This window comes from Vombatus ursinus, unplaced genomic scaffold (assembly GCF_900497805.2).
Source record: "Vombatus ursinus unplaced genomic scaffold, bare-nosed wombat genome assembly UNPS02001287.1, whole genome shotgun sequence".
In the NCBI taxonomy this organism is placed as follows: domain Eukaryota; kingdom Metazoa; phylum Chordata; class Mammalia; order Diprotodontia; family Vombatidae; genus Vombatus; species Vombatus ursinus.
In genome coordinates, this window is record NW_020941065.1 from 12,161,464 (window position 1) to 12,187,467 (window position 26,004).

The 26,004-nt window shown below is 47.0% G+C and overlaps 1 protein-coding gene across 1 annotated transcript in view; it reads left to right on the forward strand.

Moving 5' to 3' along the window:
* The first annotated feature begins 5,600 nt into the window (after window positions 1–5,600).
* ANKRD13A (ankyrin repeat domain 13A) overlaps window positions 5,601–26,004 on the forward strand; it is a 39,640-nt gene continuing 19,236 nt past the window's right edge. The window contains exons 1-6 of the mRNA XM_027863300.1: window positions 5,601–5,750; window positions 16,457–16,589; window positions 17,490–17,614; window positions 19,357–19,402; window positions 20,826–20,969; window positions 21,697–21,886. Of these exons, the coding sequence (XP_027719101.1) occupies window positions 5,652–5,750; window positions 16,457–16,589; window positions 17,490–17,614; window positions 19,357–19,402; window positions 20,826–20,969; window positions 21,697–21,886 (737 nt within the window). The 5' untranslated portion in view covers window positions 5,601–5,651. The remainder of the gene's footprint in view (window positions 5,751–16,456; window positions 16,590–17,489; window positions 17,615–19,356; window positions 19,403–20,825; window positions 20,970–21,696; window positions 21,887–26,004) is intronic.

The window sequence follows — 26,004 nt, forward strand, 5'->3', positions numbered from 1 at the left end:
GGACCATTGAGAAGACATTATTACATTTCACCTCAGCTCTGCACTGTCCAAACAACTCCCTTCAGGTTCATGCCTTCTGGTAACCCAGGCCAATGGCTGAGCTCCTTCTCCTATGGGTGAGATCCTTTCTGATGCAGGACCTCCTAGGGCCCCAGGAGCTCTAAACCTTTGGAGTCCACCAACCTGCCTGCTGAGATAGGACACATTCATCCCAGGATTACTGTTCAGTCCTCTGTACCTGGGAAAGAATAAACATTGCAGACTCACACCTGCCTAGGTGAGACATGTTCTTTAGTTGCCATGTGCTCAAAGTTTGATGTTTCTATTGGGCTGGGAGAAAGGGCAGCCCCTTCCGGAGCACTACTGGCCACACAGGAAATGGACAAAAGAAAAGAATCACTCCCCCTTTTAAAGGTCCACTGATATAGGAGGTGCCGCTAGGGGTACAGTAGTTAGAGCCCTGGGCCTTGGGGTCAGGAAGACCTAAATTCAAATCTAGCCTCAGATACTTGTTAGCTGTATGACCCTAGACAAGTCACTTAACCTCTGCCTGCTTCAGTTTCCTCATCTGTAAAATATGGATGATAATAATAGTTCCTATCTCCCAGGGCTGCTGTGAGGATCAAATGAGACAATGTTTATAAAGCACTGTCTTAGCATATTGCCTGGCATGTAGTAGGTGCTATATAAATGTTAGTTATTATTATTGTCATTATTATCCATCAGCTCTTCCTGCTTTATAGCAAAGAAAGGCATGCTTCATCATCTCCAGAGTGCTCAAGTCTTTCAGCATTGATAGAGTCATACTTGGCCAGCCAAAAGCGGCTTCTTTGTCCTCAAAGATCTGGAGCGCTGACATAGTTAGTACCCACAGTTGGCAGAAAGTAGACAGAGCATTTCAGCGCGGTCAATGCTGCAGTTAGAATCACATTTCAGAGCTGGAAAGGACCCGAGGGGTCCAACCAGTTCAACCCACATGTGACCAAGGGTTCCTCTTGCTAACTCCCTGCCCAGCTGGCAGACCTCCAAGGATGGGAAAGCCCCTTGGGGCAGCTTATCCCACTTGGGGACAGCACTAATTGTTAGCAAGTTTTTCTTGCTATCAGGGCTAAATTTGGCTGTGGACCCAAGGCTTCTGGTTCTGCCCACATGGGAGCCAAAGAGAACAAAGCTTCCTTCAAGTGACTGCCCTTCAAATATTGGAAGACACCTATCTCTTGAAGGGCAGCTAGGTGGTGCAGTGGATAGAGTGGCTGGCTCTGGAGTTAGGAGGACCTGAATTCAAATCTGGCCTCAGACATTTATTAGCTGTGTGACCCTGGGCAAGTCACTTCACCCTGTTTGCCTCAGTTTCATCTGTAAAATGAGCTGGAGAAAGAAATGGCAAACCACTCCAGTATCTTTGCCAAGAAGACCCCAAATGGGGTCAAGAAGAGTCAGACATGACTGAAAACAACTCAACAAAAATCTCTTGAATATTTCTTTTCTTTTCTAAGCTAAACATCCACAACTCATTCAACCAATCCTTATCCAACATATGGGTGCATGTCATATATGCCCAGTAGAAAGGAAGCTCCTTGAGGGCAGGTACTGCCTTGTTTTGTCTTTGTATCTTCAGTCCCCAGCAGCTGTCCTGATCTATATCTGGCTGAAGAGGTCTAGAGGCTTAGGGGTGCTGGAACCCCAAAATCACAACATGTGGGTCCTGCCCAAAAGAATTCAACCCAAGCCTTGTTTCAGCCAGAGACAAGGTTTATTAAAGATTTGCCATATGAGCCAGACTCTTAAGGAATCTGGGCATCTGTGAGATATTGGCTAGACTGTAAGAACCTGAGCACCTTAATGGAGACAAGATGGACCTTATATACAGGAATACTATGGGAGGGATCTAAGAGTGGCCAAGTGGTCTACCAGGTAATAGAACTGCAGGGATCTGGACCACGTGGCCAAGGAAGAATGGAGCCTAGGTAGGATTAAGGGGGGGGGGGGAAGTGGCCTGAGGCCATAGGGAGGTAAAACAATGGTGGGCTAGACTAGGTTAAGGGTAACAGAATTGGGAGATCGAGTGTAGCCACAGTGAAAGGCCAGTGGATATTATAGCCTCAGGCAAATGCCAGAGATTTTGCCAAGTGGGAAAATCCTGGGTTTTTCCTTTTTGGGGTCTAGATCCCTCATCCTCATCAAAATGACTTGCCCAGGGTCACACAGCTAGTAAGTGTCGGAGGTCAGGCCCTCCTGACTTCAGGGCCGGTGCTTTATCCACTTTACCACCTAGCTACCCCTCTTCCATTAGATTGTGAACTCCTTGAGGGCAGGGACTGCCTTTTGCCCATTTTTGTATCCACAGAGGTTAACATAGTGCCTGGTGCATAGTGGGCACTTAATCAATGTCTATTGATTAATTGATTGATAGACTGGAAATTCTTTGAAGTCAAAGATATTTCAATTTTTGTCTTATATCCCCAGCCCATTTCATACTGCCTGGCACATAGTAAATACTTAACAAACGCTTAGTGACTGACTGACTGATTGGGGGACTCTACATGGCCCCCCGGGGAGGAGATGTGGAGCCTTAGCTTGAAGACCTCCAGGGAGGGGGAATCCACCCCCTTTAGGGGCAGCCCAAACCACTTTGTGATTCCCCTAGGATGAGTTTTCTCTATTCCTACCACCAGGACCTATTGAAAGAGAACTTGGATGTAACCTAACCTCTACAATTGCACGCATGTTTAATGCTAGGACATTTTCTTCCTTACGGCCTACCTATGTGTATATTGTGATAAGTCAAGCTTAGCATCTTTGAGATAAGACCCAAAGCCTTCAGACCTTGCCTTAGCACACAACTGTCTTCTCCAGGCTCTGTATTGATGCAATCTGTTACCATACTGCATCCCATTCTGGTTGCCAGGAGGGAAGTTAACCAGGGGTAATCTGGATAACAAGATAAGGTGTTGGATTTGGAGTTCAAATTTTGCCTTTGACATTGGCTGCCTTGTCAGGTCAGGGACTCAGTTTCCTCATCTGTGAAATGGGGTAATATTTGAACTGATCCTTAATCCAGTTGTTTTGAGACTCAAATGAAATCATGTGTATAGGATGCTTCGAAAGCTTTAAGGGGTTGTATAAAGGTCAGTTATTATGATTGGTTTCCAAGCTTTGAGGCGCTGCTCAGGGAAATATAAAGGCTTCTGGGTCTGTTGTGTGGAGAATGGATTACAGCAGGATTCCCAACCAGCTGTTGCATCTAGAGCTGAAGCAGGCAAGGCAGAAGGAATGCTTTATGAATACATCCGAGAACAGCAGCAAAGAGCATAGTGGAGTTAATCGTGGGCAGCTGGGAAACAACAGCCACAGACAGGCTACTCTGATGAGCAGCTGCAATTTCATTCAGATCAATTTTCTGTCAAAGAAGGCCAGATGAAAAACAATGCTGTGCTCTCCAAAGTGGCTGTAATGGAAAGCCAAAGCAGGGGAAACATTCACGAAAAGCTCCGCATTTTCAGAGTTTGAGATCTGTGTTCAAACATAGGATCTTCCACATTCTACATGTTATGATACTGGGTTAATTTCTGGGGCAGCTAGGTGGCACAATGGATAGAGTGCCTGGCCTGTAGTCAGCTTCATGGTTCAAATCTGGCCTCCTACACTTAGTAGCTGTGTGACCCTGGGCAAGTCACTTAACCCAGGTTTCCTCAGTTTCCTCATCTGTAAAATGAGCTGGAGAAGGAAATGGTAAACCACTCCAATATCTCTGCCAAGAAAACCCTAAATAGGACCACCGTCAGACACCACTAAAAAATGACAACAACCAAAAGTCAATTTTCATCCCCCCATATTAAACAACAAAAATAAAAAGTCCATTTTCACTCCCTCACAACTAAACAACAACAAAAAATCAATTTCCCACTAAAGTCAATTTCCCACTAAAGTCAATTTCCATCCCCTGGGGACTAAACAACAAAAAAGTCCATTTCCTTCCAGGCCTGACTAAACAACAATGAAAAGTCAATTCTCATCTCTTCCCCACTAAATAAGTCAATTTCCATCCCTTCAGGACTAAACAACAAGCAGAAGAAGAAATCAATTTCTACCCCTCCCCCAGACTAAACAACAATAACAAGTCAATTTCTAACACCTCCCCCAAGACTAAACAACAAGAAGTCAATTTCTACCCCCCCCCCCACACCCCATCCCCAAACAAGAAGAACAAGTCAATTTCCACGACTTTACACCCTTAAGTGGCTGTGGGTTCCTTTGTAATGGGAGGAAGTTGGGCTCTTTAGCCTACGATTCAGAAGGCTGTGCTTCACGTCTCTACCCACTCCAGTTCATCCTGTATTCAGTCACCAAAGTGATTTTCCTAGAACACAAGTCTGATCCTGTAACAGCCCACCTCCCCTAAACTCCAATGGCTCCCTGTTGCCTCCAGGATCTAATACAAAATGCTCTGTTTGGCATTCAATGCCCTTCACAATCTACCTTTCCAGTCTTCTCACACCTGACTTCCCCACAGTACTGGATGCAGTACTCTAGGATGCAGCCTTGGATGCAGGCTGACACTGGCCTCCTGGCTGTTCCGCAAACACACTCTCTCTACCTCTAAGCTCCTGGCATTTTCTCTGGCTGTCCTCCCTGCCTGAAATGCTCTCGCCACTCGTTTCCACCTCCTGCCTTCCCTGACTTCCTTTAAATCCCAACTAAAATTCTACCTTCTACAGGAAGCCTTTCCCACCCCTCTTAATTCCAGTGCTTTCCTCCTTTTAATGATTTCCTATTTATCCTGTACTTAGCTTGCTTTGTATATATTTGTTTGCTTGTTGTCTCCCTCGTTAGATTGTAAGTTCCTTGAGGGCAGGAACTGTTTTGCTTCTCGTTACATCCCCAAGGCCTTAACAAAAGTTTTATCAATTGATTAATTAAATGCTTGCTACTTGACTTCCTGTCTGGGGAGTTAACCATCCACATCGCTAATCTAGTGGTAGAAGTGACTTCCCCTTTTAATTTAAAAATTTCCCCCTGTTCGAAGGCAAAGAGACTCTTAGCCAATCACAGAAGAATCCGCCCTTCCCCAATATGGCCGCCGGGGCGTCAGGAGCTGGGGCGGGGCCAAAGGTTGCTTGAATGGCTTTACCCGTTTCCTTCTCCCCACCCCCTCCAATGCCGAGCCAATGGAAAAGTCCGAGTTGTGGACGAGACTAACAGGGGCGCTCGGGGCTGGGGGGATGTCTGGAGGCGCTAGTGAAGAGGAGTTTGTGCTTCAAGCCTCCGTGCCCCGAGGAGGCCACCGACCACGCCGGTGGGATTTGGGGGCCTCCTCAGCTCACCGTCGGGCGCCGGAGCGCCCCGGGCGGCCCCAGTTCGCGCAGCCGCAGGTCGAGTCCCCCCCCCCGGTCCTGTCCGAGATGGTTTGGCCCACCCTTCCCTGTTTGGGACAGTTCGGGCGGAGAAGTCGCGGGCGGAGTGCTCCGGCATCGGGGCGGAGGCGAGCGGGGCGGTTAGCGGCCGAGGCCGGGGACGGCGGGCGAGCGGACCGGGGAGCCGAAGGCCGGGGGCCGGAGAGCCGGGAGCCGGGAGCCGGGAGCCGAGGGTCGGGCCGGGCCCGCCGTCCCCTGCGCCACTCGGGGCCCCCTAGGGCCGGCGGGGGCCTCAGCATGTCCTGTGGCGGTGACGGCCCCAGCAGCCTCTTCCCCCTGCACGCCCTGGTCTGGAACAATGACTACCGGCAGCTGGAGAAGGAGCTGAACAGCCAGGTGAGCGGGCCGAGCTCGGGGGAAACTGAGGCCTGGACTGGGTTTGGGGTCAAGTGCGTCAGGGGACCTTGACTCCGTGGACGCGGAGGGAAAACTGAGTCCAGAGTGCGGCTAAGAGCTTGCAGGGTCACTGACTCCGTGGACCGGGGAGATCTGGGGTCGAGAGCTGCGGAGGACCCTGATTCCATGAATGCAGAGGGGAAACTCTGGGTCTGGGGTCAGGAGCTGCAGGGGACCCCAGTTCAATTGATGTAAGGGGGAAATTGAACCCCAGAGCAGGCCAGGTGGGGGGGCTGAGCTCACTGGTCGGGGCTGGGAGGCGAAACTGAGTCCCAGAGTGGCATGGGGTCCTGAGCTGCAGGGGACCCTAGCTGGGCCTGGGCGTGGGGTGGGGGGGGGCCTGAAGGGCAGGGAGGCCCTATGACTGGGCTAGAAGGAGTCTTAGAAACCTCTTGTCCGGCCCGTGTATGTGTCTAGGAGAGGCTCCCCAGAGGTGTCGGGATTGAGAGTAGACAGGGACCTTAGGGGCCATCTGGGCCAAGTACAGTCAATGAGCCTTTATTCAGCGCCTACAGTGTGCCAGGCACTGGGCTTGTGTCCGGGAACCAAAGAAAGGCAAGAGACAATTCCTGCCCGCGATGAGCTCATAATCCAACGGGAGAGACAGCGTGCAAGCCACTCTGGACAAACAAGCTGTGGACAGGCCGAACAGGCTAATTAGCTGGGGCAGGCTCTGGCATTAAGACAGATTAGGAGAGGCCTCCTGGAGAAGGTGGGACGGTAGCTGGAACTGGAAGGAAGTCAGGGGCCAGAGAAGGGGAGGGGGCTGTTCCAGGCAGGGGGGCAGCCGGGAGTGTCAGGGTGGGGGAACAGGTTAGGATGGGCTTTGACCTTCAGGGGATTTGTTTGTCGATAGCAAGCCACTGGAGTTTATGGAGTAGGGGTGAAATGGTTAGTTCTGTGCTTTAGGAAAATCACTTTGGTGGCTGAATGAGGGAGGGTGGACTAGAGTGGGGAGAGACTTGGGGCAGACCACCCCCTCCCCCCAGCAGTAGTCCAGGGGTGAGGGCCTGCACCAGGATGGAGGCTGGGTAGGAGGAGAGGAAGGAAGGAAGGTGTTTGTATTAGAGAGATGTTACAAAGGTGAAATGGACAGGCGTTGGCAACAGATTTGATTTAGGGGGTGAGAGAGGAGGAGTCCAGGGTGACACATGGCCTGGGGGTCTGGGGGACTGTACAGAAGGGGTCCTTGATGCTCAGAGGAGTCCTGGAAGGTTATTTGTTACTGCGAAGCCTTTCCTAACCATCGGAGCTGTCCAGAAGGGGGATGAGCTCGCTGCCTTGTCCCTGGAGGTCTCCCCGGGAAGGCTGAACTAGATATCTTCTGAACTCCTTGTAGCTCAGAGATTCTGTGGCTCTGGACCTGGGGCACCGCTGGTGGAACTGCTTCATGAATACCTTTGAGTTCATTCATTTCAAGCCCCTCACTTTAACAAACGAGGAAGTGGGCATAGCAGACCTTTGAAAGGCTTGTCCTGATCAGACTCCAAAGAGGACTTTGTTCTGTCTTTAATGCACTTACTTCAGCGTCATCTTTTGGATTATAATTGCAGGGTGGCTGGCTTTATCACCTTACTTGACTGCTTTGAGGTCAGGACCTGGCTCTTAACTTTTTGTCTCCTCCAGTGCCTGGCTTGGTGTATTCTGCTTAGGGAAATAATAGTAAGCCATATTTGTATAGTACATTCTTCTCAATAACCCAGTGTGAGATAGGTAGGGCCGTATTATTATCCCAGTTTTACCTGGGTGGAAATTGAGCCTCGGGGATGTGAATTGACTTTCCCTCAGTCACACAGCCCACATTCTGGGGGCTTAGGTTTGAACCCAGTGTTTTCTTTATACTGTCCCAGGCTGTCTCTCAGTGAGTATTAATGTTTTTTGTTGTGTTGTGTTGTTCAATTGTAAACACTCAGGGAGGGAGCAGTTCAGACCAGGATAGGACAGTTAGCTGTACCTTTGAAAACTGGGGCCTCTTACTATGGTGTGGGTCACTCCTTGGGGCAGAGGCAGGTGTGTCAGGGCACCTAAGGTACGTCCAAGGCAGCCTTAAGGTCGTCAGGAAAATGCAATGGGAAAGCACAAATGGTTTCCATTTGGTTGGCTGAAAAAATCCGCAGGCTGAGCATCACCCAGTTGAGTGAAAAGTTGCTGCCAAGCATGGGCCTTCCCCCTTGCCAGAAATCTGTCCACTGCAGTTCTCCTAAGACAGCCCACTGTCAAAACAGCCAGCATCCATTGAAAACCAGGTGCCTGTTTTCCCCACCAGCAACAATGGTTGGTCTTGTTTCCTGAATCTTCTCTGCCCAGACCGGCTGAATTTCTTTGTAAGGTTCATCCTTTTTAATTAGGCGATGCAGTCTCTGCAGAACAGCTGAGGAGATACTTTGACACATTCCCTGTGAAATGATTCACTAGTCCTGGACCTGCCAGCCTAGTCCACTGGCTATTCACCTCTCCGTTTCCTGCCCAACGCAGTTCATCCTTTTGGGCTCGGCTTTATTTCTAGGGCTGCATGATGGTGAACGTTGGTGTCTTTTGAAATATTCAGGTAGGAGTTGGTGGGGTCTTTTCTAGGGTAAATATTTGGAAGCTCTCAGCAGCCTGTTATTTCTGGCTGTGTATATGCAAGCGTGTGTGCGCTCCAGTATGTATGTGTATGTATGTATGTGTGGAGAGAGAGAGAGAGAGAGAGAGGAAGGGAGGGGGGCAGACAGAGAAGCAGAGAGAGAGTTGTGTGTGAGAGATGAGTGTGTGTGTGTATGTGTGTGTGTGTGAGAGAGAGAGAGAGAGGTGGGGTGTGTGTGAGTGTGTGAGAGAGAGAGGTGGGGTGTGTGTGTGTGTGTGTGAGAGTGTGTGAGAGAGAGAGGTGGGGGGGTGTCCATTTCCATGTCCATCTCTGTGTCTTTGTGCACATGCACAAAAAGAAAGTAGTCCCAGATCTGAAACCTACTTGGAGGAGTCAGGGAAACATGGCCCGCCATGTCTGCACACTAGCTCTTTGCCTCTGTCTCTAGCTGTTTCCTCCAAGCGCTGTTCTGCGCTGCCTCCTACGACTTTTCATGTTCCCCTGCCTTACAAGTACTCTTTTCCTCTTAAAATGATTTTGTGCAATGTCGCATATACTTTCTTTTTATGAACTTAAACACCACATTGAATGGGCATTTGCACATACATGGTAGAACAGAGAAAGACAATTGTGTGAAATGACAAGCCTCTAATGTGCTGCTGGCTTTTCTTTTTTCAGTCTATCTGAAAATCAGCCTTTGCTATACTTTATGGCTACTCATCTGTGTAGGTCCCAGAATGTCAGCACTCTGAGAAAAGGGGCCTTTTCATTTTGTTTTGTCTTTGTGTCTATCTCCAGTGCCCAGGAGCTTATGGAATAGGGATGAATTAAATTGTAACTTGGATATATTGTAGTACTTGGCATTTTAAAGTAAACAAATATCTTCCCAAGGCTATATTATATTCCCAGAATTCACTCTGGGTAAACAGTAGAATTAAGATACATTATAGTTCTTTGTTAAATCATAAATGAGACGAATGAACTGGGTCTTAACTTGTGATGGAAAATGTAGTTCAGCTGAAAAATCATGTTTTTTCTTTCTGTTGACAGTAAAATGAACTTTGTTCACTAAAAGTTCTTGGTGCCTCTTGACTTCAAATAGTCATCCATGTGGTCACAGAATTCAGATTTTACAATGGGTTATTTTCCTTGAGCAAATCCATTTGGCAGGCAGGCGGCAACCTTTATTAAGTAGCTGTTCAAAGTCAGGCATTGTGCTAAGGGCCAGTGCTGCAAAGAGAGGTGAAAGGCAGTCCCTGCTCTCCACGACATGTGACCGTCCAGGCGAAGAAGAAGGTGAAGACACGGGTGTACAAATAATCGATGGTCAGGATAGATTGAGGGAACAGTAGCCAGTGCTTGTGAACTAACTTCTCTAAGTGGTGAACCTGTCCACGATGCTGAGAACATTTTTTAGCTCTTTAGAATGGTTGGTCTTTCTAATTTCCTCCGCTCGAGGATTGCCAAGTTGTTCTTCCTTCAGTCTTGTTGCCAGATTTCCGTTGCCCAAGAGGGCAGCAGAGATGGCACAGAGGACGCTCACTTGGGACATGCTGAAATGGACCCTGGACCTAGAGAAGAGGAGGGGATGGTGGTGAATGTGAGGTCAGCAGGGAAGAGGGAAGAGGGATTCTGCTTGGCCCAGAAGACCAGGAGTGGAGGGAGTTACAGGTGGACATAGGCTTGAGGTTTCCGAGCTGTCTGAGCCGTCCAGAGAGGCCTGGGTGGTCATTTGTTGTGTAGAAGGGACTTGGGAGGTTTCTTCCAACTCAGGGAGTGTTCAGAGGAGTGGTGAAAGGCTGTGTGAGGCTTAACTTTGTGTTTGCCAGGATCCCCTTATCATTCTGCTCACAGTTTGAGGTTTAATGATGGCTTATTTGGAGTCACTCTGCGGTGGTGGTGATCAGTTTCTTAATTTGGAGTCTGATACTTTTCCTGTGCAAAGATTGTCTCAGTGGAAAGTACATGCCTGGGTCTTACCACCTTCTTGAGCTCAGACTACTAGGTAGTGAGTGCTTGGGATGCCATTCAGTAAAATCAGATGTTGCTTAGCTGTGTGAGCCTCAGGCTACTTATCTGTAAAATGGGGCTAGTAATATCCATAGCAGCTTTTCCAAAGGGTTGTTGTGAGGATCACATGACCTTATGGATATGAAAGGCAAACCCTCAAGGCCTCACTCAGGAGAGCCCGGAATCCTCCCTCTCGTCCTCATCGATTTAGAGCTGGGAGAGACTTTGAGATCATCATGACCTAATGGCCTGGAAGACTTGGCCAGGGCCTCTACCGTCCTTGGTTGCTCCTTTTGTAAAATGAGACTTTGGCTGAGATTATCTCTGAGCTCTCTTCCACATTTAGATCTTAGGAGTTGTTACATTGTTACATGGAGGTGGGCTTTCTGCAGTTCAAGGAGTCGGAAGAGCTGGGTTCAAATCCAGAATCCCTGTCTTGTGTGATCTTGAGCAAGTCATTTAACCTCTCTGAGACTCAGTTTCCTAATTTGTAAAAGGAAGGAATTGGACTAGGAAGGAAACATGTTTATTAAGCACCTTCTATGTGCCAGGCACTGTGCCAAATGTTTTATCCCATTTGATCCTCACAGTAACCCTGGGAGGTAAATGTGGTTAGGATCCCTGTTTTACAGTTGAGGAAACTGAGGAGGACAGAGGTGAAGGAACTTGCCCAGGGTCTGTGAGGCACTGGTAAGTGTCTGAGTCTGGATTTGAACTCGGATCTTCCTGGCTCCAGGTCCTGCACTCAGTGCATTATGGCACCACCTACACTGGGTGATTTCAAGTGCATCCCTTAGTAAGTAAGTAGTACACCTGAATTGTCAGAACAGCCACTCTGATTCTGAATCCAAGGTGCTTGTCGTGACATGCTGCTGGCTCCCTAATTATGTTAGGTAATGGGTATAAACTGGGGAGTGCATGTGTGACTCGGGTTACTGCCTTTGCGCCCATTTACTCAAAGCTTATAAGGAAGCCAAATCCTTCATTGCCGACCAGACTGGTAGCCTATGCTGTTTGGCTTAACGCTTCTGGAAAGTGGAAAAAAGCAGATTATTTGAGAGAGAGAGAGAGAGAGAGAGAGAGAGACAAGAGGAGAGGAGAGGGAGGAAGGGGAGAGAAGAGAGGGGGGACGCAGAGAGAGACAAGGAGATAAAAGTAAATCTTAGGTGTGTGCTCACAGCCTTCTCCTGTGGACATTCCGAAGGCACTAGAGCCTGGTTTGGGTTTCACCTGTAGTCCATATGACTAGGGATTGGAGAGCCCAAAGAAGAAAAGGCGTTATGAAATGAAATGTAATGTGAGCTTCCTCCCTGTTTTGTACTCGGGGCTCCATGGGTTTTCATTTGGAAGGACGAGGCCAGTTGCTGTCAGCCTCGCCATAAGACCGGACATCGAATGTTGACATCTTGTTTATCAGTCTCTGCTTCCCTTTCCTTTGCCCCTTCCACCACGGGGGTGGGAATGTCCCCAAATGTGGTGGTGGCCGAAAGGATTCTACTTTATTCCAGGAACAGCAACACAGAAAAAGTAAAAGCTTGTCCAGCTGAAGGGGATAAACACATTTCTGAATTTCTGTGCGCCAACTTGAACCCAGAAATCTTGGCCGTGTTTCCCGAGAACAACTTAAGGCCAATAGTGAAACTATTTGGTGGAAAGAGAAAGTGATGGAGTCCATCTGCCTCCCCGGCTCTCCATGTGGCCTTGAAGCTTAGTTGCCACAGTGGATGCCAGTTGTTTTCTGGTCATTTCTAAGAGCTTCTGGTGAAGGAGAAGGGCCCCCCCCCCCAGGTCACTTATCTCTTGTTTGGACCTGGTTGGCTTTTTTTTTTTTAACAGATATCACGACATTCCACAATTTGTTATGGAAACAAATGGAAATCGAGCTTCTCTTCCCAGATAGCTATTGGCAGAGTAGATGTTTTATAGGCACGACCAGTGACATTTTTATTTCCTCTAAATTCACTTTCAGCTGGTTTAGGTTGGTGTATTTGGGTGAGAGAGCACCAGGCTTGGAGTCAGGAAGACTCATCTTCCCGAGTTCAAACCCAGCCTCAGACACTTGTCAGCTGTGTCACTCTAGGCAAGTCACTTCACCCCATTGACCTCAGTTTCCTCTTCTGTAAAATGGGCTGGAGAAGGAAATGGCAAACCATTCCAGTATCTTTGCCAAGAAAATTCCCAAAAAGTGGTTACAAAGAGAAATGACTCTGGAGGCCTTTGCCGCAAAGATGAGAAAACCCTACACTTTGTGCTGTTTCTGGAGCTCCCAAGGATCCCAGCAGAGCCTGTGAGATCTGTGCAGTCTAGCGACCACAGACCTGCTCAGGGGGTCATCATGGAAGGCCAGAGAAGAACTTTAGACTAAGAACAGGTCAGTTAGCCAAAATAATAGGATAGCCCACATGAGAACTGCAAAGTTCAATTTATTTGACCTTCCAGTTTCTTTCGGAAGAGAAATGCTCTTTTTGCACAGCCTAAGGCTAAAATGACCAACCTGGAAGACTGATGTAGCTGCCTGGATACTCCTGTGGGCCCCGAGGGATGAATTGAAGGTTAAATAGGGGACAGTCTTTGCCCAGAGGCAATGTGTCACTGGGGCAGTCCCTGAACTTGTCTCTTAGCCATAATGAAATTTGAACTGAGGCCTTTTCCTATGGGAAGTGAAGATGGAAACTCTAATGCCTTCCCTAGGATAGCCTCATTATCCCAAATTGGCTGCATCTCCTCGTGAGTATATTTGGATAATAAGGATGACCAGCTGATCAAAGAGAATGAGCTGGGAGGCAGAACCAGGGCTGGAAATAGATTCCACTCTTGGGAATTTAATAGAGTCCCCTTATCTGTCTGTATGTGTGTTGGTTTAATTTAGATTCTTTGTAGATTTAGAGTTTTTTAAAAAAATTATTTAGTATTTTATTTTTCCCCACTTACATGTAAAAACAGTCTTTAACATTCATTTTTAAAACTTTTGAGTTCCAAATTCTCTTCCTTCCTCTCTGCCCACCCTACCTCATTGAGAAGGCAAGCAATTTGAAATAGGTTATATGTGTGTAGTCATGCAAAACATATTTCTATATTAATTGTGAAAGAAAACATAGACCAAAAAAAAAAAAAACCAAACCTGCACCTCAGGAAAAATAAAGAAAGTAAAAAAAAAAAGTCTGCTTCAATCTTCATTCAGACACCATCAGTTCTTTCTCTGGGGATGGATAGCATTTTTCGTCATAAGTCCTTCAGAGTTGTCCTTCATCATTGTAATGCTGAGAGTAGCTCAATTTTTCACAGCTGATCATCTCACAGTATTGCTGTTACTGTATACTCAGTCCATTCCACTTTGTATCAGCTCATGTAAGCCTTTCTAGGGTTTTCGAAGAGCGTCCTGCTCATCATTTCTTACAGTACCATAGCATTCCATCATATAGATTTAGAATTTCTCTACCCTCTTCATCCCCTGTAACAGAGGTTGGTACATCAGCGCAATATGTAACTACATATCTATTACATATATGTGTTACATATTCGTGGAGCTCTTTGGGCAAACGCTCTTATATCACAAGCCTCGAAGGAGGCACAGCCGGCTCTTCCCAAATGATCAATGCTTTCCAACACTGAAGACTTCATTCCTTGTCTCTCCTGGGAGACCCTGTGAGCCTTCCTGCCTTTCAGGTAACGCTTCCTTTGGCCTCCAGTTTAATTTATAGTGAGATGGATGAGATGCGTCCATCTTGAAGTACATCCATTTGCTGGTCTCTGGACAAGGATCTTCTGTTTAAACAACCTGTAGCCAAGTTAATGTTGATCCGCAGTCTAAGAAGAGTGGGGCTTTTTGCACTGTCTTCTTTCCTGGGGCCATCTTCAATATAGAAGTAGATGCCATTTACCCCCACCCCCATTGGAGGTCCATTTTGTGTTTTTCTTACTAGAATGTGAGAGATTACTTCTAGCCGGAAGGGTCGTGGGTGGCTTCACAGAGGTAATGTTTGAGTTGGGCCTTGAACCACAGTTAGGATTGGACTGAAATGAGGGGAAAAGACAGTAGACTAGTTTGAACCAATGCTTTGAGGTATAAAATTTTGTGACCGGTCTGGGCAATGACAAAGTAGCAGTTGAGATTTGAACCTCAGGAGAGAAATCTAGCAAAGGTGTCCAGAGGACAGGTTGGAGGGAGAAGAGGCCTATTAGGAGATTATTGCCAAGTGGTCTGGGTGAGAATAACAGTGTCAGCATTGGAAGGGGCCTCCCTGGCATCCAGGCCCCGAGGCCTGCGAGGAGTCATTTGCCTCGAGGGGAGACTTTGAATTCAGTGGTGACTGTGCCTCCCAGGACAGGCCACTCTGCTTCAGGACTTGTCTCCTCACCCTGCAGCCAGCCTGAACCACCTCTTCCCACTCTGTGCCTATTACTGCTGTCTGAGGTCAAGCAGAAGTGGCAGCCCTTCAGATAGTGAAGACATGGCGGCCCCCAGGAGTGGAGAGGAGGGCATCGGTGGGCTTGTGGACTGATGAGATGGGGGAGGGGGTGAGAGAGGGAGGAGTCCAGAGCTGACATTGAGGTTGGGCTTGAAAGTCTGCCGAGACAGGAATGTTAGCTGTGAGGCCGCTCGTGTGCTTCAGAGGGATGCTAAAACGCTGACTTTACAGAGGAGGTCACCTGCAGTGCACAGAGGCTTCTGGTGCTCAGCAGCGGGCGTGGACAGGAAGGGTTATCAATTCCTTGTTTATAGGTTCTCTGCCCTTTATCCAGTAGGCAAAGCCATGTTTTAACTCCTCAGTGGCATTTAATTTCCCTTTTACTATAGCTGCTGATGTCTAGTTGGCTTTGCCTTCTTTTTGTGCATTCCAACTACTTTTCTCCCCAAAAGTTGTCTCCTTAGGACAGCTTGGTGGCGCAGTGGACAGAGCCCTGGGTCTGGAGTCAGGAAGACCTGATTTCAAATCCAGCCTTAGACAATTATTAGTATGTGACTCTAGGCAAGTTGCTTTGCACCTCTTTTCCTCAGTTTCTTCATCTGTAAAGTAGGGATAATAATATCATCACCAACTAGGGGAGTTGTGAGGATTAAATGAGAACTTTTGTGAAGCACTTAACGCAGTACCTGGCACATAGTAGGTTCTGTAGAAATGATAATTGTTATTATTATCATTATTTAGATGAGTAATGGTGTGGTACAGTGGAAAGACTTCTGGCTATAGGGTCAGAGAACCTAGGTTCAAACCCTGCCTCTGAGAGGCACTCCCAGTGTGACCTTGGGCAAGTCACATAACGACTTTGGGCTACCGTTTCCTGTACGTTGGGCTGGATGGCCTCCAAGGGCCTGCGTGCCATTCGTGAGCCTATGCTTTTCCTTGTCTTGACTTCAGATGCTGTACACGTGTAGTCTCCCTGAGAGGGAGCCAGGAGATGTGGCTCTGGTGTATCCGTGGAAGGACATGGGAGAAGCTGGGCTAGCCTCCCCTCTCTGCCGCCCCCTTTTCTACTGTGTGACCTCATTTTACGGAGTGGTCTAGTGACCACTCTGGGCCCGTTTCCTGCTCTGGAAAATGAGGGCATTGCAGGAGATGATGTCTGAGATCCTGACCCTCCGTCCACCCTCTCTGAACCCAGAGCTGAGAGGAGGGATGAGGGAGAGAAGGAGGGAAAGTCCACTGAGTCGTATCCTGAGGCCGGGAGTGCATGGTGCCGAGGTGCCCGTATTTCATGGCTGTGTCGATCCCTTCCCGCCTGCGCCTCCCAAGTCGCTCTCCTGGTCCTGAGGGCCCGTCGATCTGCCTCGGCGGTTTGGTGAAAGTCCAGCTGGCCCACAGCCTTCCTATTCCTTCTGAAATTGTCTTCTCTACTTTCAGTCTGATTATAATCTGGTCCTTGCTGTTCTCTGTGGAGCACTGACACGTTTCACAAGCTGTCCCCTGTGCCGTGTCATAGCGTGTGATCACCCGTCAGCGAAAGCCCCTGTTCCACGGAGATTGAGCTGGAGTGCAGTCATGGGTGCAAGGCTGCTTCTGCTTTGGTTTGAGCTTCTTAGGAGTGTGTTTACCAATTTTATTTAAAAGTAATTCTGGTTACTTAACAGAATGTGGAGGCCCTGGATCCCCGAGGCCGGACCTTACTGCACCTCGCTGTTTCCTTGGGACACTTGGAGTCTGCTAGAGTCTTGCTCCGACATAAAGCAGATGTCACGAAAGAAAATCGCCAGGGATGGACAGGCAAGCATACATTTAAAAAAAAAAAAAAAGGCACGAAGCCAGCCCTGAATCACAGTTGCATTGGAAGGAGATGTCATTAGCTGACTCGTGACTTTTCTTCCCTTGGGACAAGAGGAAAAGGGGAGGGGAGAGGTAGCTGCTGCTAGCCGGGCTCAGCTCAGGGGTCTCCATTCTGTTCCTCTGGCTCCCCTGGGAGGGAGATTTGTCATGCTGACGAGGGCAGCTGCCGTCAGGGCCTCACGTGGCATGGCCGGCACTCGGGCAGCTGTGTAGGAAATCCCCGTGGAAGGACCAGGTGGAGCAGAAATGACAGGTGACAGGAGGCCATTCTTGAGGCCTACCTATTATTAGCCAGTGTGCTTGGGGTCTGTTACATTCCAGTTATGTGATCAGCCGCCCCCCAAAAAAGAGAACTCTGGTGGCAGAAGCGGTTTGTCTGTTCAGGCTGAGGTGCGCCTGAGGAAGGAAAACGGCCCCCTAGCCTTGTCCTTCCTGCTTCGCTGAGTGAGGTTGTCCCTAGTGATAGACTTGGCCTGCTGGCAGAACCTGTTCTGATGAGACAGGCCTTGGAGGTTACTGGGGTCAGTGTTCTCTGAGTTCTTGTGGCGGGTGTGGGGCTGACCCTGGGACCTTGATAGTTGTACCCTGGCAAGGTGGGCCCTGTGCCAGGCTGTAGAGCTGGTGTCTAAGGACAAGGGCACAGAGCTTCCTTGCCAGATTGACCACAGAGAAAAGCCCTTTCTGGCCAAGGCAACTCTTGAGACTGCCAGGTTGCAGAGGGGTTGCAATCTGCATTGGTGGAGGGAGTGCCCATGCCGGTGAAGTCACGGATCCTGGAGGTGGCGTGGGGTGCCGCCCTTTATTGGTGTTTTAATGGACTCTGCTCTTTGGGGATTTCAGTTTTGCATGAGGCGGTGAGTACCGGAGACCCGGAGATGGTGTACACCATTCTTCAGCATCGCGATTACCACAACACGTCGATGGCCCTGGAAGGCGTTCCTGAACTGCTCCAGAAGATCCTCGAGGTACGTGAACCGTGGTCACCTAAGCCTCGCACTGTGCCAGAGCTTGGGGCGTCGGCTTTGGGAAGCCACTGAGATGAGGCCAACCTGGCCGGGGGCTCGTCCTTCAAGGGGGCTCCTGAAAGGTGCCTGAGGTACCCACAGGTCGTGTGACTCACCCAGCCCACCCAGCCAGTCGGGCAGAGTCTGAATTTGAACTCGGGTCTTCTTGACCCGTTAGGCACTATACCAACAGAGTACCTTCATCACGGATGGTGAAGGTGTTACTATCTCATTACGCCTTCCACCATTTACCCTCAATGAATATTTTATGCCTCTTTTTTCTAGGTTCTCTGTAGCGTTGGCTTAGCCAGCAGACTCATTTGTTTTCTCAGTTTTTGTTGAGATGGATAGATTTCTAGGGCCACATTTCTCTAAGTATGGTTGGTGGGATCATTTCAGGAGGTCCATCTAGGACCTTACTTGCCAATTAAAATACTCCTCTTTTTCCAAGTGTTATTTCTGGGGAAGGATGGATTTTCTCATATACTTCACCCACAACAACATGTCACAACAGATCAAATGTCGGAGCAGTTCTGAGGACCCCGCTGTCTTCTTTTGAGTCAGACATTAAAAGAGATTTCAAAAACATAGAAATCAGGGCTGCTCTTCTCACTGAATTTTGTTCCGTTTTGTAAAGTAAAGTTAAATTTTCATAAAAATGTTATTTATATTAGCAAGAAATGGGTTTGTTGTTATTTTTAAAATAAATTTAAATAAATATTTTTAAATATATCAGTTTAAATTTCTAATATGGTAAATACTGATAGCTATAACCCACATAAACAAAAGCTCTTTGGGGTCCTCAGTAGTTTTTAACAGTATAAAGGACCAAAAAATTTAAGACCTGCTATTCTGGGGAAACATTCTCTGTCATCAGTAAAGTGGTATTTTGATTTCTATTTCCTGTGTTATTTTCTTCTTCCTGTGATTGTTAGCATTTTTGATAATAATACTAATTAATAATATAATAATGATAGCTAGAGTTTATATAGAGCCTACTAGGTACCAGGCACTGTGCTAAGGCTTTACAAATATTACTTCATTTTATACTTCCTAAAACTTTGGGAAGTAGGTGCTGTTTTTATGCCCATTGTATAGATGAGGAAACTCGGGGTCACATAGCGAGTAAGTGTAAGGGGCAGGATTTAAACTCAGGTCTTCTTGATTCCAGGACCAGCGCTCTGTCCACTATGTTACCTCGATGACCCCAGGGTGGGAGTGGGGAATATCTTCTGGCTGTGGTTTGCCTAGGTGTGAGAGGAGGCCCTTTCCTGGAAACCCTGCTCTGGGGCGGACCTTTTATCATGCAGCACCTCCAGTTCCCAAGTGGAACCTTCCTGGCATTCTGGGAATCTGTCTTTTGTTGTGACCTGTTTTTGTCAGTGTTCTTGCTGTAGTGACCATGTACTGCTATTTCATTGTCTTTATGAAGGTTGTGTATCTCAAAGTTCATTCCTAGAGGCGTAATAGTTTTTCTTACTGTTATAAATGAAGTTTCTTTTTTTAAAAACATTTTCACATTCTTTATTTGTAGGATGTAAATGATTTTTGTGTATTTGTCTTGCATCTGGGAATTGTACTAGACTCATTTATTTTCTCATAATAGCTAATAATTATTATACTAACATTTGTTTGGTAATTCTTAGTATACATTAATGATCCTCATTTGTAGTGAATTTGGCATTTTTGTTTGTCCCTTCCAGGCACCTGATTTTTACGTGCAGATGAAATGGGAATTCACTAGTTGGGGTAAGTGGCCGGGTGGTTTGAATTTATTACTGTTTTAAATTTTAAGCTCCAGTCTCTGAAATTTACTGCTACAGCTAGGAAGGAAATTACTGAATGCCAGAATAAACTTGCTTCTCCAAGACGTTTGTAAGGCAGATTTTTGTAAAGCATATCATGTTTTCTCACAGATTAAAACAAGCTTTTGTAAATGGGATGTAGTTGTCATTCAGAGATGGTTTCTTTCTGTTTCTGATGATCTGCTCACTTCCCATCTTGGTTTCTTCGATGACTTGTAAACCCTTAGAAAGAATGGGAGCAAGTGATGGGACTCTGTACCACATCCTTTTGCAAAGCAAATACCATTTTTACAATGTGAGTAATCTCCAAGACACTAATTTGAGGAAACCTGGTCTACCTCTGGCAACAGATTGATAAGAAACCTTTAATGTCTGAAACAGTGGGCGTTGCAGGAAGGTTTGGGCTGGTGGTGGACGGCAGGGGACTTCTTGGGGTAAGAGGGATGGAAAGTCACCTTGTATCCTGGATGGAGGAAGTCAGGAAATGTGATGGCAATAAGCGGTATGAGGGTGCCTGATTGCAGGCCCTCCTTACCCCAGAGAGCTGGATGCAAGAGGGCACCGCTTTCATTGTACAGTTGTCTCTCTTTGGCACTCAATGCCCTTTACAGTCTGGTCCCAGCCTGCCTTTCCAGACATCCTTAATCCGCTACTCCCCCTCACACACTCTGTGGACCAGTCAGATTGGCCCGCTTAGAGGCCGCAGATGGGGCAGTGGATGCCGCACTGGGCTCGGAGCCAAGAAAACCTGAGTTCATATCCAGCCTCAGACACTTAACTAGCTGAGTGACCCTGGGCAAGTCACTAAACCTCTGTTTGCCTCAGTTTCCTTATCTATAAAGTGGAGATAATAATACCACCTACCTTGTGAAGATAAAGTGAGATAATTGTAAAGCACTTAGCACAATACCAGGCATATATCAGGCACTTAATAAATGCTAACTTCCTTCCTTCCTCCCTTCTTTCCTTCCCTTTTCCCTCCCTCCCTTCATTCCCCTCGTACTTAGATGTGCCTGCTCTTCATGCCAACCTCTCAGAATCCTCACAGTGTCCTTAACACTTTGCTCAGGTGTTAGCTTCTGCCTGTCGCGGTGTGTGCGTGTGTGTGTGTGTGATCAATTTCTACGTGTGCACTTAAGATCCTGGGCACAAGGACTTGTTTTACTGTTTGCATCCCTAGCACACAGTAGGAACTTATTGCTGAACAGGTGACTGGTGAGTGTGCCTCTCCTAAGCTTCTGCTTCTCTTGGATGGGCGCTGAACTCCTCTCCCCCACCTTTGTTATTAAAATAAGAGTTCTTGCCATTTAGGTTTTCTACTTTTATCTTTGATGGATTTAATTAGTTGCACATATGTTCTTTTGCAGTGCCATTGGTTTCTAGGATATGTCCCAATGACGTTTGTCGCATTTGGAAAAGTGGGGCCAAACTACGTGTTGACATCACGTTATTGGGCTTTGAAAACATGAGCTGGATAAGAGGAAGACGTAGCTTCATTTTTAAGGGAGAGGGTAAGTGATTCCGTATTCCTAGTATTCACCGAATATGCTGATTTCAGCCTTAGAAACGGCTTCCGAATGAATGTTGACGTTTATCTGAATGCAGGGAGGACTTTGTTGTTGCCATGACGTGATTACGTCTCGTATTGATAGCAGACGAGAAAGCGAAACAATAGTATTTCCCACTCATCACATATTTCTTACCTTGTGTTTGTTACGTGTACGTGTATCTGATTGCCTCTCTAAGCAGACTATAAACTCCTGGAGGCTAGGAACCATGTGTTAGGCCTTTGTCTCCCCTCAGCCCTAGTGTGGTACCTGGCGTGGCAGGCTCAAATAACTTCTGATCCCCAGCAGATAATCCAAAGCTGTGGGAAAATTGCTGTTTGATTTTAAACATCTTTTTAAAGATTAGATTGCAAGCTGATTTAACGATCATCTCAAGCATGCTTTTTTAAAGGGAATTTCCTTTTTTGTAAAATGAGTGGGCTGGGCATCTACATTTATGTCATCTGCACGGCCCCATGGTTCTGTGATTCCAAAAGCTTGTTGGGCATGAGGGGAAGCCAGTCAAAGAGAACCCATGTTTGGGTCATTTGAAACGGATTTACCTCATTTGATAAAGTGGGATCTTGCAGGAGTAATTTGAAGGAGAATGACTGTCAGTGCTAGTGGGGTTCTCTTCTTTCTCTCTCGTCTTTCCATCACACTTGGTTCTCCTTATGTCGAATGTTAACAGATAGCTGGGCGGAGCTGATGGAAGTTAACCACGATGACAAAGTCGTCACGACCGAACATTTTGATCTCTCTCAAGAAATGGAACGCCTCACGTTGGATTCCATGAAACCCAAAGGGAGGGAGGTGGAGAGGCGCCTCACGTCTCCCGTCATCAATACCAGCCTGGAGACTAGAAACATCGCTTTTGAAAGGTACTCATTGAAACTCTGTATGTTAATGACTAATCCCTTCACCGCTACCCTTGAGTGCCTCTTATACATCACGGAAAGTGATGGCTCCATTGGGACCTTGAGAATGTGACATGATAAATACCAGTAGGTTCAAAGCCAGCCTTGATTCTCACAAGCGTAAACCGCAGCTGACACCCGGTGTGGCACTTGATTTTTATAGTTCATTAGTTAGAAGCCTTTTGGGGAAAATGTGTCTCCATCTTCTTTTATGGGCCCCTCCTCACTGGTCTTTATGGAGTCCAGCTATGTTTTAATTCTTAGATATTCTTCCCATCTGCAGCCTGTGCCACTCACGAGTGGTATCTTCTTTATGTTTCTGGATTGGGCCAATGTTGTGTTGAAGGTGATTGTTAGTTCTGTGGCCATTTTAACAACTGGAGGTTTGTGTTTCTTCTTACGAGCTTTAATGGTTGTTTTTATTTTCTTTGCTCTACAGGAAGAGCCGTTTTAGAGAGCTCTGTGCCTCAGTTTTCCAAAATTACCATTACCGCTGATTCACTTTTGTGTTTCATTCATTAATATGCCAGGAGGTTCTCATAAGAGATGAGAAAGGAGAGTTGGAGGAAGTTTCCTTGGCCTCGCCATTATTTCTTGTGCTCTTTGGCCTAAGTATATCTAGGATGGTTCTCCAGGGAGCTCAGGAGAGCCCTGTTTGTTTGCCTAGGACATCACACCCATTTCTCTATAAATCAGATTCACACATCAGTAAAAGTTCAAGTTAAGAATGAAAGCATATTTTAATTTGTTCAGGTTTTTTTTTTTTTTTTACTATTTCCTTTCTTTTTAATGCATTTTCTTAACTCTTCTACCTTTATTCTATAAAGATTTTTAAACAACATAGAAGGCTGAGCAAACCGGAAGGTTTCCTAGGCTCACAGCAGGATTTGGAGCTGGAAGGGGCCTTAGAGGTCATCTCGTCCAGGCCTGTCATTTTACCCATGAGAACAGTACTCAGGACAGTAAAACAACTTGTCTTTGGTCACACAGGTAGTAAACAGCAAGGCCTGGGCTTGGCCAGAAGACGGTCTTCCGGCCCCGAATCTTGTGCTCTTCCACCACGTCGTTCTGCGACCAATTTAGAAAAAACTTCAGGCTTAGGTAGCTGACTGGAGGTGTGAGGGAAGCCCTTCCTCTCGTGTTCCGCCATGTTCCTGTGGTTCTGGCCTGCGGGCCCCGTTGTTCTTGTCACGTCAGCGAGAGTTACCTGAGCGTTAGCCTCCGTTTTCTTTTCTTTTTTTTTTTTATTAATTTATTTTGATTTATTAACAATCACTTCCATATGCTTTTGACTTTAAAATTTTTCTTCCCCTTTCTCCCCACCATCCTCCCCAAGATGGCGCACAGTCTGATATAGGCTATATATATACATTCTTATTAAACATATTTTCAGATTAGTGATGTTGTAATTAAAAATTAGAACCAATAGGAAAGCCTCTACTTTCTTCTCTGTCCTGGTGCCCCTCATTTTTAATGATTGTGAGCCTTGGGGATCAGCCTGGCTAGAAGCTGATGCTGATGACTCTGAGCCCTGGTGGAGTTTGGGGAATGGCCCAGCGTCTTCCTTTCCAAACTCTGGTTCAGAAGCAGGGGTCCCCTCTGCTGGGGCTGTTCGGCCTCGCAGGCATCTCACCGGCTTCTTGAGGGCTCTTGGGAGGAATCCATCAAGAATGGCCACAAGACCAGGTCTCTGTTTCCTAATGTAGTGGTCACCATCCCTCATTGCTGATAAATGAGCTTAGAGAGCATCTGTGGTCATCATGGTTTGCTCCCTGGTGAAGGTGGACTAAAAGGCCAGGACATTCCGGTTCAGCTGAGAGTCAGGAACACTTTGGGCACACAGAGTCACAGAATTTGCATGAGATTTACCCCTCCAACCCTGACACTTACTAAGGCACTAATCGATTAAATGCATAATTCAAGCATTTGTTAAGCACCTACTGTGGGTCAAGCACTGCCTGGTGCTGGTGATGCAAAGGTAAGAACAGTCACCCAAGCTGCCCTCAGGCAGCTTACCATTGACCCAAATTCCGATGGTGGTGGTTGTTTCCCAGCTCTGTTTCACACCCAGAAGTGCCTTCTGTGGGCCAGGCACCAGGGATAAGGGAGATGGAAACCTGGATCGCTCCTGTCCTCAGGAGTGTGGGCCTCACGAGGCCTTGAGGTGTAAGATGAGGGAAGGTGTGATGGGCCAGAGGGGAGCCCTAGAGCACTCCAGGGAGATGTGGGAGGGAGAGTTCAGGGCCGCTGGACTAGATGAAGAGGTGCCTTCCAGCAGGGGAGATGGCCAGCTGGGAATGACCCCTGGGTCACTTTTCTGAGGAGTCATTTGAATGACTGTGGAGAATGAGGCTTTGTGGGCCCAGTTAGTTTTGTACAGTTACTCGCCTTATTGGAATCTCCAGGTACAAGTGTTTGTAAAACTTATAGTTAGACATTTTCTTTCTCCTCTTTGTTGATGGCCAATTTGTGGTCATTTTTCTCCATCTCTTCCTTCCAGTCTGTCTCTATGGACACACTTGGGTAAGAAGATGAAGCCTTTTCTCTTAGGCCACAGTCACAGTTACACAGCATGCCAGTTGGTTTGAGAGCGTCTTCCAAAATGCAGGGCAGCACCTCTCAAGGAGAAGAAGGGATCTAGCCCCAGTCCATTTTCTCCTTTGATGTCTGGCCGCTCTAGTCAGCGAGGGGGCTCTGGTTTGCACAAAGCTTTCTGGCTTTAGAATTAGGGTCGAAATGAGCCGTAGTTGGAAGGAACATTTCTTACCTTGAAAGCCTCTGGGGCCTTGTCCCCTTTCCAAGATGGCGCTGATCAGTAGGCGAGGAAAGGCAAGCCAGAGCCAGCAGGGTGACCAGAGCTAGGCAGTGCTGAGGGAGAAGAAGGCACTTGTCATAGCCCTTGGAATCCTTGGATTGGAAACACAGTCCATTGTCGAGAATTGGACTGAAATTCTGGTAAAAGCCAAGATAGAGTGTCTGGGCTTTAATGGCTACCCAGTGTCTGTGTACCGTTCATTCTAGTCAGAGGCTGGCTGGGTCACAGGGCACAGGAATGCCAGGATTGCTGGTCCCAGTGGGTAGGAAGGAGTAGTTACCACCAAGGTTCATGCACATGACAGAGTCTTCATCTGCTAGAGTAGGGAGAAGGACGTGGAAGATAGAAGCCAAGGATTTCTTCTAAGGCTGGACATCACATGGATTCAAACTTTTTTGATAAATGTAATCTAAACATGTTTGGAATGAATTAGGAAATGGGTAGAGATTTCTTAACTTTTTCCTGTCCATTTGTGACAAAATATATCAAATAAACGGTCCAGGGGAATGAGGCTGCATTTCAGAGGCCCCTGAAGCCCTTTCCCCACCTTGGTTATGTCTTTCTGAAATGTAAACTCTTAGGCCTCAGGATTTTTATATGCCCTTTTGAGGTGTTTTCTCTTACTGCCTCTTCCTGCCCCCTTAGAGGTGTGGGGTCATTAGGTAGGAAGAAGATAATTTGCAGAGAAGCAGTGAGAATAAAATCCCTTCTGTACTCGGTTAATGTTGATTACAGAGATGTCTGATACAACAGGACTCCATATTCTGATCTCTTTTGATACATCAATTTTGTAATGATTCTTTTAAATTACTCCATAATACTCTTATGAAAAGAACTTCCTTTATAAGGGAATTTAAAGAAAAAATTAGATTGTTTGAAACCATAAGAAATAAAAGCCAGTGGGTTTTCCTTATGATTTGGATGACTTTTCCTCTACTGTGAATTAGGACCAGAGCCAGGCAGAATGTGACCAGCACCCAAGTTGTAGACAAATCGAGGTCAGAGGAGGACCATGAAAGAGGGTGTGATGTCCTAGACAAAGGGGCGGAGCCTTGCAATGGCTCCTGAGTAAATGGTGAGATTTCTCTCTGATGAAAAACCATCAGGGTTCTCCCATCATGAGTAGTGGCCTTGGGTGGGAACACATTGAGTTAAACGATTGGGTATTTGGGCACTTTGCCCAAGGCTCAGCTGCTGGTGTGGTATTGAGATAGGACAGAGTTGGAATCAACTACTCAAATGCTGCTTTTAACAGCCTTCTCCTAGT